Raw genomic sequence first — 17330 nt, forward strand, 5'->3', positions numbered from 1 at the left:
ATAGTATGATTGTTTTATTGTATAGCAAGTGTTTTACAAGTAGAATCATTTCCTATATGAATCATTTTGCCAACATTGTGGCTGTTTCCATTAAACATTATAGAAATAAGTTTTTAAGCTATTATGAGTCATAATATAACCTCTTATCAGTAAGTATGTAAGGTATGTGAGAGTAAATCTAAAACTTTATTCTACTCATATGGATAATATTCCGGTATTTACTTAAACTAAGTATTGCGCAAAAGTTACATTCAATATTTGTTCAGTTATTTAACATGCTGTTTGATGCTTGTGGTGAAATCAGAAATACGCGCTTTTGAGAACATCATATTCCATCATTTAAAACGTGTTTTTAACTAACTACCTGTTGTAATATTGACATTTTTATGTTATAAAAAAGTACTTACCGATTTTGGCATGTTTGCGGTTTAGGATTGCAATCTGAAACGGAAAAACAAGTGTAAGAGATTCGCACGCAAACACCACATCGTAAGGGGCCATTGACAAGTCGTTCCAGTCTAAGATTATGTTTTCGTATCTTATAAGAGAAATTATAAGTACTGAATATCTCATGCTGCTTATTTCATTTATTGTATTTGTTGAACTGGTGACGACGGTTATTAGATAGTGGGAACCTACCTACCTACTCACCGGCGGGGATTATACCCACTAGGCTATATACGGTTACCAACTTTAATCACTTGAAAATAAATTATCACAGTTGACGTTTTATTAAAACTTACCCGGTAAAAGAAGAATATCACCTAATAATCCACATAAGTAGCAAAACACACATGAAGAAAGCACACACCCAAAAGAGTCACAAAAATATCGCGATATGATGTGACAACTGCGTGACGTGGTACGCCGGGTTACCACATTTTATCAATTTTCAAATAAAAACTTGACAAAACTGGTAATGTCTTGTAAATTTCTATTACAGATTATGAATAATCAAATAGATTAAATATTCCATTTATGAAATATTAAATATAATCAATACAAAAGTTAACTTCGATTACATATTGTACTTAATAATTAATTATATTGGTATAGGTAGAATGTCGTAAAATTAAATTTCTAATTTTAAATATTTGTGTTCATGTGTCGTAGCCTTAGGTCGTAGCTCTTGAACCAACCAGTGCAAACTTAGCACCCCATCTATGGAATTTTGGGTCGAAAATGACCTTGATCGTTAGGTCCCCGTTAGGTCCTTTAAGGTCCCACAATTTTTTCGTTAGGTCCCCTTTAGTTTCTTTTTAATAATTTTTTAAATTTTAGGTATAAAAAAATGCAACTTTAGCACCCCATCCATAGAATTTTGGGTCAAAAATGACCTTAATCGATAGGTCTCCGTTAGGTCCTATAAGGTCCCACAATTTTTTCGTTAGGTCCCCTTTAGTTTTTTTTAATAATTTTTTTTTTAATTTTTTTTTAGAAATCACTAAAATCCTAAGCTAAAATCGCAGAAAAACACAAAAAAATCACTTTGACAAGCTTTGACACATCAACAACTCAGGTTTTAATGACAGTTAACTGTCAAGTGTTGCCAAATAAATTTTCGAAATAAAAAGCCAGTTTCATCTTTCGAACCAGACGTGACTAGTATAGGTAAACTAGAATCTGATGGCAATTAGGGAAATCAAAATTTTGAGTGTGCAACCCTAGGGAAAATGGACTGAACGATCTTGATACTCGTTATTTTTTATTTTGTCCTCAATATCATTAGTCACATTACATAAGTGGACAATACTTTACTTAATAATGAGATATCCATTTAATATTATGTAGGTACATACTTACATATACAATTAGACATATTACTTGTATACAGGTAATACATATTATTATTTACACATACCTATATTTGTATATTCATTTGGTAATGAATATACAATATAACATACTGGTGTATGCCATGATAATATAGATCAAAACTGCTTATAATAATTATTTATAAAATAAAATAAAACTATGTTTATTGTCGTAAGTATTAACAGATTACCACATTATAAAATTGACTTGGACAGCTTGGACTTGAAGAATAGCCGTATTGGAAACTCCTGTAATAAGTTTTCATAAAATTATATTCTAATCAACAAACAATATTATAGTTACCTACATATAATATTTTTTAATTTAAAGTATCAAAACGGGTAAGTCCAATTTACCAATAAAACCTTCAAAATTGAAAATTGTGATGTGTTTGACCCTTCTTCTTCGAATGTTTTTCTATACACATTATAAACTACAGTCTACACATATTGCTTGTGATCGCAGCGGCTTTTTCGACATTTTCGAAGATTTTTTTAGACAAAATCCTAAAAATTATTCATCAACTGCAAAAAAGATAAATAATTTGACAACCAATTTGATAGTTGTCAAATAAGTTGCCACATGAAAATCTTTTATTTCTTAAAGAAAACATTGCCAACCACTTAGCGTTTATATTTAATCAATGTTGTGACTGTGGTATATTCCCTGATTTATTAAAGTTAAGTAAAGTAATTCCTTTATTTAAAAGTGGTGACCAGGAAGACTGTAATAACTATAGGCCAATTTCCATTTTACCAACTTTGAGCAAAGTCTTCGAGAAATTAATTTTAAACCAATTATGTAGTCATTTTGTATCAAATGGTTTACTGCACGCCAAACAGTTTGGTTTCACAAAGGGGCGCTCTACTACTGATGCTGGAATAGCTCTTTTGTCACATATATATAAAGCATGGGAAAATTCAAAGAATGCTTTAGGGATATTCTGTGACCTTTCTAAGGCTTTTGACTGTGTAGAACATACCACTCTATTACGGAAACTAAATTTTTATGGTATTAAAGGTTTATCTCAGGACCTCATAGCTTCATATCTTCAGAACAGGGTACAAACCGTTGTTGTTAATGGAGAGAAATCTCGCGGTGCGCCGATTAACATAGGTGTTCCGCAGGGATCTATCTTAGGACCGTTTTTGTTCTTAGTATATATTAATGACCTACCTTATTATTTGCAGGATATGTGTGAAATAGTACTGTTTGCAGATGATACCTCATTAATATTTAATGTGGATAGACATGACTCAAACGTTGACGAAGTAAACTCTGCTCTTTTACGCATATCCAATTGGTTCACTGCTAATAATTTATTATTAAATGCAAAAAAAACAAATTGTGTAGAATTTATCCTTCCAAATGTAAAAAAGGTAAAAAGGGATATTATTTTAAACGGGGAGGTATTATACCCTGTGGATTCTACTGTTTTTCTTGGATTGACACTAGATGAGAAGTTACAATGGGGGGCCCATGTTGCCGCCACTGCTGCTAAGCTTAGTTCAGCTGCATATGCAGTTCGAAGAATAAGGCATCTCACCGATGTAGACACGGCTAGATTGGTTTATTTTAGCTACTTTCATAGCATTATGTCCTATGGAATTCTTCTATGGGGCAGGGCTGCAGATATTGAAACTATATTTATATTACAGAAAAGAGCCATACGCTCTATATATAATTTACGTGCTAGGGACTCACTAAGAGATCTCTTTAAGAATACTGGTATCCTCACTGTACCATCACAGTATATATTTAATAATATTTTATATGTACACAAAAACGCAGACTTACACACAAGAGTAGGAGATAGACACTGTTATGGCACAAGGAACAGAAATAAAATTGAAATGCCATTTTACCGGTTAGCTAAAGTTAAAAATTCATTTATGGGTCAAGGTATACTTTTTTACAACAAAATTCCTCATAGTATTAAAGAGTTTAGTAGTGCTAAATTTAAGAATTATGTAAAAAACGTCTTAGTTCAGAGAGCCTATTACAGCATTAAGGAATATATGGAAGATAAAAACCCATGGAGGGTTGTCGCGTGAGAACCGCAGGACAGTTCTTTGGCATATTATGATAATATTATATACGTACGGTTACTTACATATTTTGTAAAATTAAATTGTAATACTGAAATGATTTAAAAGAGCAACTATGGAGTTTCTTGCCGATTCTTCTCCATAGATACTGCTTTCCGAATCGGTGGTAAATGATAAAAATATGTATTGACGTTTCAAAAGTGCTTCTCGAAGAAGTCTAATTGAATAAATAAATGTTTGAGTTTGAGTTTGAGTTTAAATATAAATATGCCATCAGATTCTGGTAGACCTATATATATTTATTTATTGATTTAATTTAATAAATGAAACGATACCAATTTAAATTTCGCACTGTTTATGAATGATGTGCGCATGCCTTAATGCTCTAAGGCGCATGCGCAGGTTTCAATTATTTTATAACTAGTGGTCCGCCCCGGCTTCGCCCGTGGTACATATTTAGTATCCTATATCCTTCTCCTGGCTCTAAACTACCTCCCTGCCAATTTTTAGCTAAATCGGTTCAGCCGTTCTTGAGTTATAAGTGGAGTAACTAACACGCCTTTCTTTTATATATATAGATTTTAATAACATAAATAATTTAACAATTTCAATGATGGGCCTCTACGGACCTAACGGTAAAGAATACGATTTTGATAAAATTCGCCAATTTTGCTATGGATGGGGTGCTAAACATTGAGATAATATTAATATGGAGACGATACCGCCTACATCACTTATGTTCCACTCAACATACGTCATGTGGCGTAACTGCACTCAGTCGGTTGCTCGCTCATTGGCGCGAACGTCACGCTCATTTTTTATTTGTTTTAAAGTGAAACGCATCAAATATGCCTACGTGTGTGTTACGATATTGCGCAAATAATACAAAGAATACGGAAAAGTGCAAAGGAATAACTTTTCATCAGTAAGTAACTAGATAATAATTTTTAAAACTTAGTTAGAACAAAATTTTTGGCGGGCGACATTTTGTCATAGATTAAAAATTTAAGATATGACATTGGGCATGAAATAAGTGTTGTTAGTAATATTTGCTGGCGTATATTTTTATAGTATAAAATAATAATTTTACATATTTAGAAAAGCATAGACTGGTTGTTAATTGAAAAAAGGTGAAATCATGAAATATGAAAATCAATTACTCAATCACCAATTTTTTTTGTTAATTTATTTTAATCAAGTTTTTAATTGATATTGTATAAGCTACTGACTTGAACGTATAATTGAATTATTATTTATTTATCTGCACTAATATTATAAAGAGGAAAACTTTGTTTGTTTGTTTGATTGTAATTAATAGGCTCATAAACTACTGGACCGATTTTGATGAAAGGAGAATGCCCATTTTTGGTACTGGTTTTTCTCATGCATCAAGACAACAATACTATTAAAAAAAATCTCGGCAATTTAGAGGCCTTCTTACCATCGGAAAATATATTTTGAACAGGGAATGTTTTGTAAAATCTAATAAGACATGTAATTGTTTAGATCCGTTATTATAGATTTAGTGTCCATTACCGGTTACCACGGTAACCAAGCGGTAACTTATTACATTTACTATGGTAAATAGCTAAATGTATTAATATCGATTATTGTGTTCATTGAATTACAAAAAAAAAATCAATTAACATAAAATCACTCTTTAAAGGTATTGTTTATACACTGTATGTTGTTTTAACAAAGATAGTGAAGTAAAATAATATAAATATGTATATTATATAAAAAAAATATTATTATGACATAGCTTGGTAGGTAACCAGTTATTTCTTATTTGTTTCTTTCTTGGAATATGTAGTGAAAAAATTATTCAAACAACAACAACAACAACAACATGTAAACCGAATAAAAACTCAATTGGCATTTTTTAAGTATATATTTAGGTTTTCTTGAAATCCGTCCCGGAAGATTTCTGGTGCCTACCTACACTAGCCGATGAACAGATAGACTTTGTCTGAAAGCATAAGCTCTACGCATAGATTAAATATGTTAATCGAAAAATACCCTTTGGACGATAAAATGTTACCTAAATCACACATAAACCTAACTAAATCGGGCTTATTTAAGTTTTGAGGTTATTTCACATTTTTCTCAATATCTTGAAAACCCCTGTTTTTATCACAAAAAAATCAATTGGTAAAAATCTTTTGAATATCGAAGAACCCTCCAAAACCACTCTGGCATTGACGCAACACTGTACTGTGGTCCATACTTTCATGGGCATTCTCCTTTGGCACAGACAATCTTAAGACCCTGAGAAAGAACATAGGCTACTTTTTATTGCGAAATATGTGCCACGGGCGAAGCCGGGGCGGACCGCTAGTTCAGAGATAAGTAATTAATATTTTTTCTATTCAAGGTTTCCATGTCTGGGCCGTGAAGAAAGGGAAAAATTATTTTTTTTTCTAAAAAAGGCTCAATTTGTAAGGAATAAAACTTCCCATAGCCCTGACTGAACCTAAAACACGAAAAAAATTAAATTATTCCATATGACATCACTATTTACATCATCCTATATTATATGCCAGATATTGTTAGCCCCGCGTAGTAAAGTCAGTTTATACCTAAAATAAATATTAAGTACTTAAGTACAAAGAAAATTTCAAGTCAACGTGCATGTAAGGAGTGGCACCCAATAAAATAGACAGAATGAAACAAAGTGTCGCCTCTATAGCGGTGAGTCAGTGACATCGCATAATCTATGACTGTCTAGCCGTCATTCGCGCGCCCCGCGCCGCCGCGCTTGGCGCACAGATTTTGTTCGTGGTGTCTGCTCCATATTAATATTATCTCAATGGTGCTAAAGTGTAACTTTTTTATACCTAAAATTAAAAAAAAAAATTTAAAAAAAAAACTAAAGGGGACCTAACGAAAAAATTGTGGGACCTTATAGGACCTAACGGAGACCTATCGATTAAGGTCATTTTTGTCCCAAAATTCTATGGATGGGGTGCTAAAGTTGCATTTTTTTATACCTAAAATTTAAAAAATTATTTAAAAAAAAACTAAAGGGGACCTAACGAAAAAATTGTGGGACCTTAAAGGACCTAACGGGGACCTAACGATCAAGGTCATTTTCGACCCAAAATTCCATAGATGGGGTGCTAAGTTTGCACTGGTCTTGAACCACTCATATTTCACTGAAACTATATTGAATATTGTTTTCAACATGATAATAAAATTAAGGATATTGAAATAAAAAGTAAAATAAAAAGTAAATAACATTAAAAAATAAAAATTAAACTATTATGGTCAAACATTATTGCGTAAAATGATTTGAATACCGCTACTGTCAATTTGTCGTCCGGATGTTGAGTGACAGGCGACAGCTGATTATTATTGAAAGCAAAGCACTTCAGAGTTCATGAGTTCATTAAACGCAAGCATACAATGATTTTATAGTGAATATAAGTGAAACTATTGCGTTAAGTAGAGCATAATGATAAGGAATAATGTATAGTTGATAATCGAATATTGGATTGTAATAAAAGAAGAAAATAATCATGCACGTATCGCCTTTTCGACGTTTGTTGCATTGGGGTCCAATTTCAGTATTAGGTACGTTTAAATAATAAAATATTGTTTTTTTCTAACAAACCGGCGTTTTGATAAGTATTTCACGCACTTTTTGACAACTTTGTGCGCTCGTTGTTCGTATTATGATAACTGTATGTTAATTGATTATCTGGAGACTAGAAGGTTATATTCAGAACAACAAAGGAAGGTTCCTGTAAATCTTTACCAGAATTAACTATATGCAACCTTCATCACCACTCTATTATATTTTTATAGTGCACAGAGAGAAATAATAGATTAATATGTCTTATTCCATATAAAACATAGCACAAACTTACACACCGCTTTATCTGCATATTACGGGTACGCCTACTCATGGCTAAGATATGGTGTGATGTTATGGGGAAACAGCGTTGATGTTAATGATTTATTTAAAATGCAGAAGAAGTGCGTGAGAATCTTAGCCCAAATAAAAAACACAGATAGTTGCAAACCATACTTTAGAAAATATAACCTTTTAACATTACCATCGATGTATATACACGAAATTTGCACATTTGTCTATAAAAATATTAATACATTTTCACGAGTCGAGGAACACCACGAAGTAAATACGCGCTTTAAAAATAGATTACACCTACGATTCTCAAGAATCAAAATGTTAAATCAAAGCCCCTATCACATGGCTATAAAAATATATAACAAACTTCCTGACCAAATTAAAAACCAAAAAACTATTTATTCTTTTAACAAACAACTAAAGTTCCTTTTAATCCAAAAATGCTTTTATTCAATAAATGAATATTTCGAAGCTAAACTACGCTAAACTTGAATTTTCGTGTGGCTTCGTGTGGCGAGTCTTTCCAATCTCATATACCTAATAAATGTAATTGAAACTAAACTAAACGTAATTGTGTAATTCCGGACATATATAAATTGTACATTATTTTTGTTATTTTTGTAATCTAATTATTGTCAAATTTAATTGTATGAGATAATATTATGTAATTTAAATATAACATTATGATTGTATTGCAATACCTGTATAAGGTTACTAATATGTAAATTGGTTAGTAAGCAATAAATTATTTGAATTTGAATTTGAATTATTATAATTTGCAGCTATAATCAAACTGATAACATGGGCTATGGTCCATCTGATGAGCATGTGGTGGCCCCCACATGTCTCCCTAGGAGCAGCTCTTCACTCCCTCATGTTTCTGAGCCTTGCAGCCCTTACTCTATATTACTTTCTACAAGCATTACTTGAAGGGCCGGGATATGTGCCGATGGGATGGAAACCTGTGAGTGTTGTTATTATTATTAAATTTGGTAATTAGATTATTTCAGATTTTTGGACAATTTTTTCATGAATCACTAAAGTTTATCACTGTAGAGTAAAGTGAAGTGATGGATCAACAAAAAAACTTATTTTATTATGGAGAAGATATACTTTTTCAGTTTTTATTTTATTTATTTAAGTGCAAGAACATGAGTTCTTGTTTTTTAATAAGTATTGACGTTAATAAATGTTATGTACTCAATAAAATAAAAATCTTAATTGATTGATTTTAAAATTGCAGGAAAATGAAGAGGATGTAGAATATTTGCAATATTGTGTTGTGTGTGAGGGTTACAAAGCACCTAGGTCACATCATTGTAAAAAGTGTGAGTATTTCATTTTATACTAAATTTTATTTAAATACAACCTTTGACTTTATTATTATTTATAAAATTATTTATCTTTACAAAATAAAGCCAATTCTAGTACGTTTGTAACTACAGTTGACTCTCGTTAATTCGAAACTCGAGGGACTCTCAAAATATTATGAATTATCAAGAGTTTGAAATATCAAATGGTTCGAAATTTGTGAGAGAAAATAAATAAAACTTCGAATTATTATTTATTATATACTATTCTACAGTAACCAAATGATAACTAAACATACCAATTCGTGAGAAGTGTAAAGTCAAACTAATCATAACAAAAACAACAGCTCATTGAACAAGTTTGAACTTGTCGCAAAATGTACCTACCTGACTACCTGCTTACGATTCTTTCCGCCTCTTTCTCTCTGCAACTTTGAATTGTCGAGTGTTGGACGTCGATGAGTTCGAATTAACGCGTCGTTTTGTTATATAGCAATGGTATTTTCATTTGAATTACCAAGTGCACAAAAATGTATGGTTTTATTTCGAAATATAAAGAGATTTTGTAGGGATCTCGTGATAACTTTGAATTATAGAGAGGTTCGAATTATCGCAGGTTTGAATTAACGAGAGTCGACTGTATACTTCTGCCAGTTAGAAATCTTTACTAATTTTATAAAGTTGAAGAGTTTGATTTTTTCCATTTATCGAGGAAGACTATAGTGTATATCAACAAGCTAAGACCAACATGAGCGAAGCACTGCGCATAAAATTGCGGGGCACAGCTAGTATTCCTAGAAAGTTGTTACAGAGATTTTCCAAAATACACAAACATGAATAATTGAAACATTAAATCAAACATATAAATATCCATATTAATATTGTAAATGCGAAAGTAACTATGTCTGTCTGTTACTCAATCACGCCTTAACTACTGAACCAATTTGTATGAAATTTGGTATAGAGATATATTGATACCCGAAAAAGGATATAGGATACTTTTTATCCCGGAAATCCCACGGGAACGGGAACTAGTTATGCGGGTTTTTCTTTGACTGCGCGGGCGATGCCGCGGGTGGAAAGCTAGTATTTAATAAAATTAATAGCAACTAGAACTGTAGCTATAACAAGTTTTCTAAATGGTAACATCACATAAATCAATTAATTTTTATTTCAGGTGGTAGGTGTATAAAGAAAATGGATCACCACTGCCCGTGGATCAACTGTTGTGTGGGATATGCTAATCATGGTTACTTCATCACATTCCTCATGTTTGCTGTGCTTGGATGTCTGCATGCATCTATTGTAAGTTATAATCTACTAGCGGTCCGCTCCGGCTTCGCCCGTGGTACATATTTACGTTTTCTCTACATAAGAACCATCCTCGTACTTCATGGAATATAATAAAAGAAGAATTGTCGAAAACAGTCCACCCGTTCGTTCACGCGTGATGCTGTGACCAAGGAAAGCGGGTTTCATTTTTATATATTAAGATATCTATATAAATATTATAAAGCTGAAGAGTTTGTTTGAACGCGCTAATCTCAGGAACTACTGGTCCGATTTGAAAAATTATTTCAGTGTTTTCTTACGCTGACAATCTGCCCATACCACACTATTTAGATCGGTCTTCCCACAGGTGCTAATAATCTGCCTGTACCACGCGATCAACCGCGGCTGGTACATGTATCACGGCACGGGCCAAGAGCCGCTGATCTTCCTCACGCTGACCACGTTACTGCTGACCCTGCTGGCGATTGGGCTGGCTGTGGGCGTTGTGTTAGCGGTTGGAGCGCTGTTGTATTTGCAGGTGGGTTTTATGCTAATGAAAAAGTTGTGTCAAAGTAAATTGAAAAGGAATCGGAAAAATCGGAAATTGTTGAATGCAAATTGCATTCAAAACTAAAAGAATATATTATTCTTTTTGCAAAATTTTCTAACTACAGTGTTTAGAGTATTTTCCTCCAGGTGGCACAATAAATTCTACCTATATATTGACAAATTGACAATATAGTTACCGACGTAAAAAAAAATAATCTAAGTATTGCATAGTGTTGAATTAAAGCAAGAGGTTAATATACCTTTTCTCAAAATCCAGTGATAATTTGAAGACACAAATCTTTGAGTATTTTTTTATCTATTTCCCAAAGAAAACTCCTACTTAAAATCTTGACATTATATTATGTCCAGATCCGCGGGCTACTCCGCAACCGCACGACCATCGAGGACTGGATAGTGGAGAAGGCAGCGAGTCGGCGCGAAGAGCGGGGCCTACCGCCCTTCGTGTACCCCTACATGTACCACTGGGCGGATAGTTTGCGCTCGGCCTTCGCCCCCGGCCTCGGGGACGGCCTGCACTGGCACGTGATCGAGGGAACTGGGCCTTATGATCTTACTGTGAGTAATGTAGAAAGAGATGAACAAAATTTAATTTTTTTATAAAAATGTATGGTTATATTTTTAATGATACATATTTTTTTCCTAAATTTTTACTATCTCACACGATAACAGTAATCCTCTGCTACATCTCTGTCATGCAATTTCATCTAGATACTAATATTATAAAGCTGAAGAGTTTGTTTGTTTGAACGCACTAATCTCGGGAGCTGCTGGTCCGATTTGAAATTCATTCGGTGTTAGATAGCTTATTTTTCGAGGAAGGCTATATAACATCTCGCTAAGACCAACAGGAGCGGAGCACTGCAGGTAAAACCGCGGAGCACAGCCAGTTTGAAAATAAATCGATAACAATTTCGTTAACCCATTGAGCCCCCAGCGACCCGATCGGTCCACGACCTGTGATTCCGGGGGCTGAGTTATTAAAAAATGATTTTATCATTTTATATTTAATAATAATTTAAAATTATTTTCTCCTGCAGATGGAGCAAAAAGCCCAAAAGATAGATAAACAACTCCGCTCCCGTCTATTCACGGCGACCAGTACTTACTCCGGCCACTGGGTACCCATCCTCAGCCGGCCGCGCGCAGCCATCGCAGCACCTTGTACCGATGAAGCTAGACTGCCGTTGAAGCCTGGAGATCTTATCAGAGCTACTAGGCAGAGAAGGTGCGGGTTTTAATTTTATTATATTACTAGCTTACCGCCCGCGGCTTCGCCCGCTTTGTCTAATACCTAATAAATTATATACTAACCCTTCCTCTTGAATCACTCTATCTATTAAAAAAACCGCATCGAAATCCGTTACGTAGTTTGAAAAATTTAAGCATACAAAGGGGCATAGGGACAGAGAAAGCGACTTTGTTTTATACTATGTAGTGCTATGATATTATATAAAAAAGCTAGATACGTTACCCGCTCTCTATTTTGGCAAGAAAAAACTCAGGTAAGTGCCCGAGTTTCACTTAGTCACGCACCATTCAGCGTCGTGGCTGGACGTTCTTTTTGTATTTTAATCGGCAGTTGTTATTACGAAGTACATGAGTGAGACATGTATTACGTCTCGTGCGTGAGAGTGAAAGAGAGAACAACTGTATTGGTGATAATGCGTTAGTAAGTAGGTATGTATTAATTACGCTGTTTTTTAGTGCAATGATGTTGGCGTATGCCGCGTCTACTAGTATAATAGGTCATTGATGTAGTGATGCTTTTTTATAAATATTATAAAGAAATTAAAAAATCGCGTTATATTTCCGGCGCCAATTAGTAATGCGTTTGGATTGATTTTTTAAATACTATGCGAAATAACATAAAATTACTGTTCAACGTCATTTTTTAAACTATGGTTTTTTACATTAAAAACAGGGGTTTTTCCCTTATGTTAAATGTTATTTCTTAACTAAGATAAATATGTTGCAATAAACGTACTTACCTAAATATTAAAGGTTATTTCTGAATTAGTTAGAATCACAATAATTATGACGTTCAATATGGCGCTAAGTCGCTCCTAAGATCAAATATGTACTTTTTATTCAATTTATCCTCCTTTTTACTCAATAAATTAATTTTTTTCAGGCATTGGCTCTTCGGCGAGAAACTAGTCGGTTTCGAGGAATCAAGCCGAGGGCCGCGGGGTTGGTTCCCGCGAGACGCAGTAGTGCCAACAGATCAAATTAAAAGTAAACCCGATTAGCACTAGGTTATATCTTCATTTAAATGTGTTTAAATTAGTTTTTAACCGACTTTAAAAAAAAGGAGGAGGTTATCAATTCGGCCGGTATATTTTTTTAAATGTGTGTACACCGATTACTCCGAGGTTTCTGAACCGATTTACGTGATTCTTTTTTTTTGTTCGTTGCGGGATGGTGTCGAATTGGTCCCATAAAATTTTATTCGGATAGGCCCAGTAGTTTTTTTTAGACTGTGTAGTCAAAGGAATTTCCCATGAAAATGAGCGCAGTAAAATGTATTATTATTTATTTATTAAAAAGGTTCATCACCAGTTGTTACATATGTATCATTCTCGTAAAACAGGAACAATAGGATTTACACATTATTATGCAACTATTATAGATGAACACTACATTCACAGAAATTATTTATTTATTTAAAAAAAAATTAATAATAAATTAGGCGATATGTATACATTAAACAACAAAGAAATGTGTGTGCTCAACAGGCAATATTAGAAAAGTTATTACATAAAAATATAGGCTATAATATCACTCTAGCCTCCCAACTATCTCCAGACACAAAAATCATATCTTTGTCTCCATAGGGCCACATAATATATCTGAGTGGACCAATTGAAGCAAACCCTTCACTTCTAAAAGTTCTTGTCTGCTTACCTTTCTTACAGGTGACACATGATTTTCTGAATTTGCTGAGAAAGTTACATGGTCAGTATTATCAGACATTTTCTTTAGACTGTTGAAATTAATGTGCCATAGAAAGCATTGAGATATTACTACGTATGGAGGAGACACCACGAACAAAATCTGTGCGCCATTTTTTTGCTCTAACTAAGTTTTAAAAATTATTATCTAGTTAGGTACTTACCGATGAAAAGTTATTCCTTTGCACTTTTCCGTATTATTTGTGCAATATCGTCACACACACGAAGGCATATTTGATGCGTTTCACTTTAAAACAAATAAAAAATGAGCGTGACGTTCGCGCTAATGAGCGAGCAAGCGACTGAGTGCAGTTAAGCCATATGGCTTATGGTGAGCGGAACATAAGTGATGTAGGCGGTGTCGTCTCCATATGTATATCTATATGATAGAAAGATATAATTTTCTTCAACATCGGACATGCACGCATAGCCTCCAGGCATGTTCAGCCGGTACACGTTGTTGATAATACTAATACTGTTGCTATGTGATTTCCATTGTTCATAATAACACAGCCAGTTTTGTCAAATCTTACTTGGCCTCCACTGCGAATAATCTGACTTACAGATAGTAAGTAGCTCATCCATGAACATGTAATACATTTGTAAACAGTACTTTATTTTCTTGACCTTTTTCATTGTAAGTATTTAAGCTCACTTGCCCTGAGCATTGCACTGATAATACTTTGTTATATGCTACTCTTATATTCTTTATAACGGAAGTAGTCTCATTCTGAAACAAACTCTTGTCTTTGACCATATGTGAGGATGCGCCTGAGTCCACATACCATCACATTGTGCAGTTGTCGCAATAAATACAGCAGCATATGATGAACTACTGGAATTTTGTGATGCTTCTTTATTTTTCAACTTTTATTTTTGACCGCCTCCTTGGTACAGTGGTTGACGCGCGAGCGTAGTACCGAGGGGTCCTGGGTTCGATTCCCGGTGGAGAGGAAGAAAAAAAAATGTCTCGGTCTGGCAGGACACAGAAGGTTGATAACCTACTTGCCCCTAAAGAAAATCGATCAGTGTAACAGATGTATAATGCATCTGCCCCTTACCCCACTACGGGGACATGGGACTTCACTCTTCTTTATTTTTCGATTTGCATTCTGGGCTTTTGTGTCCATATTTATTACAGGTGTAGCACCTAGGTACTTTAGAATGCCTCTTGAAATTTTTCTGAATTTTTTTGTTAACTGCGAATGCTTTTGACTCATTTTCACATGGTCCGAAACCCTGTAATAATTTTGCCTTTACAGAATCTGAAGTAATAGTCATGCCTGAGCTTTCAATGGCCATTATCATTGGTTTATAGCTTTCGGGCAGAACTGAGAGCGACATAGTTACCTCGTCGTCCATTTTAAAACCAATGTTTCTGAGTTTATGAGCTTTGTTCATTATTCTCGTACTCTTCTACATTTTGACATTCTGTTAGTGACGTATTACATAAATCACGCAGTAGCCCACCTCTGCGTGTCAGCCCAGAGTCATCAAATGATGAGGACAATTTATCCCAAACTTCTTTGGCGGTGCGAGACTTGGATATGCACATACCTTGTGGGATCAACTGAGAGGATTATCTTTGTTCTCGCCTTAGCATCTCGTTTTGGATCTGGTTCCGTGTTAGATTCTATGCAGTCCCCCAACTCCTCATGTTGTAAATATGTTAGCATTGCAAACCGCCAAGTTGCATAGTTTTCCCGACCGTATAGCTTTTCAATTAATGCCAATTGGTTGTTTGTTGCCATTTTGTTTGAATTTATTCACTTTCAACACAAAAGTTGTATTAACAAAAGTCACGTTGCTGGTTTGAGGTGAAGTTCACTTATAATGTTTTGATCACTGTTTTTACAACGAGATTTCGCACTTTTCTTGTTTCTGATTCTGAGCTATGGGCACAGATATTGGTTTAGTGTAGGCATTAATCTATCAAGATTAATGAGTCACAAATACTGTTTATTTCAATATTAACTTTATTTTAAGTAAAAATACCAGGAACACATACAGTCACTATAATGTCTCCACAGAGTAGAGCTCTCTCTAGGTCAAGAAGGTCAAGCGTGAGCTGGTGTTGCAAGGCGCAAAGTTCAAAATACAAAATTATATTTAACACACGTCTTATTTAGTGATACCGGAATTTTGAAATCAGCGCCATCTAGCGGTTAGTTATAGGTACTATACATGATGGAAAATTGTATGGGCGTTGGAGGAAAAGCACTACGAACTTTTAGTAAGTTCGATTCCCGGGCATGGTTCTATTTCTTTTTAAAAATAAAGAAATGTTTCATTTCAGCAATATAATTGGATAGCAATATCCAGTATTTCAAGTACTTCTCCTCCATGGCAACTTTCCACTGGTATATTGTAGTTGATAAAGTGAAAATGATAATCAAAAGTGATCTAGTTGTTACGTTTTTGTTAATTAAACACACATGTTGAAATCATATGCTGATATAGTAAATAGTAATATGAGTCAAGTTAGTTTACAATACGATATGATTTTAACGGCAGCGATATATTTTTTTCTAATAAGTGCCCTAAATAATGATATTATCATTACATCTCTATATATATATACAAAAAAAACCCTTTTTCCTTGGTCACGGCATCACGTTCACGCGTGGACGGACATGGACGTGGGTGGACCGATTTCGATAATTAATTTTTTGTGTTATGAAAAAAATGTGAAAACACGTTTTTATTAAAATAATTAATGGTAGATGAAAATATGAAATTAAAAAATTGTGTTTGTTTTTATTTCTGTTACATATTCGATGCGGGATATAAATGTGAAAATAAAATAAAATTTTGTGAATGTACATTATACAGTATACACCCTTTTTATACTATTTCAAATAAGTCGCAGTGTATTTAATAACACCATGTTCCACATAAAACAAACTCAAATTCCACACGCATGAAGGAGACAAATTATATCTATCTCCTTCTAAAGAGAATGTTATTTTAAATTAAGAATATACTATATTCATAATATAAAAACGCTTTTCAGAAATTCATAAAGTGCCTGAGTCTTAGTTTAAAAATATTAACATGATTCTGTGCCTGCTAATTAAGTCAACATTTAGAATAAACGTTATTTATATTTATACATTTTAAATACAACGTTGAAAGTTGGTAGTGTACTTTGAAGGGAAATAATGAAATATGTATACAGGTTACTTGTAAAAAACCAGCAGGCAGCAACCTCGCAGGACTAGATAGCTTACATCATAATTAACAACATTTGTTCTACGACTATTGGCATAACGCAATAAATTATTTTTAAATGATTTTTTAAGCTTTTATTGTACTCTCCTAACATTTGTAAGTCTATGCGCTGACTGTCGCAGATAGATAACGTAAAAGTTTATAATATTCAAACGGAAAATTAAATGAATATTTATTTTTGTATGAAAATAAAATCTAACAAATTATCAAAAATCGTAGAACAAAATGTTGTTACTTATGATGTTAGCTATCTTGTCCTGCG

The 17330-nt window shown here is 33.7% G+C and overlaps 2 protein-coding genes across 2 annotated transcripts in view; one reads left to right on the plus strand and one right to left on the minus strand.

The window, feature by feature from the left end:
* LOC123693081 (moesin/ezrin/radixin homolog 1) overlaps nt 1–883 on the minus strand; it is a 46438-nt gene extending 45555 nt beyond the window's left edge. Inside the window, exons 1-2 of the mRNA XM_045638034.1 lie at nt 744–883; nt 408–441 (exon numbers count right to left, since the gene is read on the minus strand). Of these exons, the coding sequence (XP_045493990.1) occupies nt 408–419 (12 nt within the window). The 5' untranslated portion in view covers nt 420–441; nt 744–883. The remainder of the gene's footprint in view (nt 1–407; nt 442–743) is intronic.
* A 6382-nt stretch (nt 884–7265) lies between these two features.
* On the plus strand, nt 7266–13231 carry LOC123693083 (palmitoyltransferase ZDHHC6-like). Its single transcript, XM_045638036.1, has 8 exons — nt 7266–7436; nt 8517–8698; nt 8978–9062; nt 10222–10349; nt 10684–10854; nt 11235–11441; nt 11924–12111; nt 13018–13231. The coding sequence occupies exons 1-8, from the start codon at nt 7382–7384 to the stop codon at nt 13133–13135; spliced, it is 1134 nt and encodes a 377-aa protein (XP_045493992.1). The 5' UTR covers nt 7266–7381; the 3' UTR covers nt 13136–13231.
* Nucleotides 13232–17330: the final 4099 nt, after the last annotated feature.

This window comes from Colias croceus, chromosome 7 (genome assembly GCF_905220415.1).
Source record: "Colias croceus chromosome 7, ilColCroc2.1".
Taxonomy (NCBI): domain Eukaryota; kingdom Metazoa; phylum Arthropoda; class Insecta; order Lepidoptera; family Pieridae; genus Colias; species Colias croceus.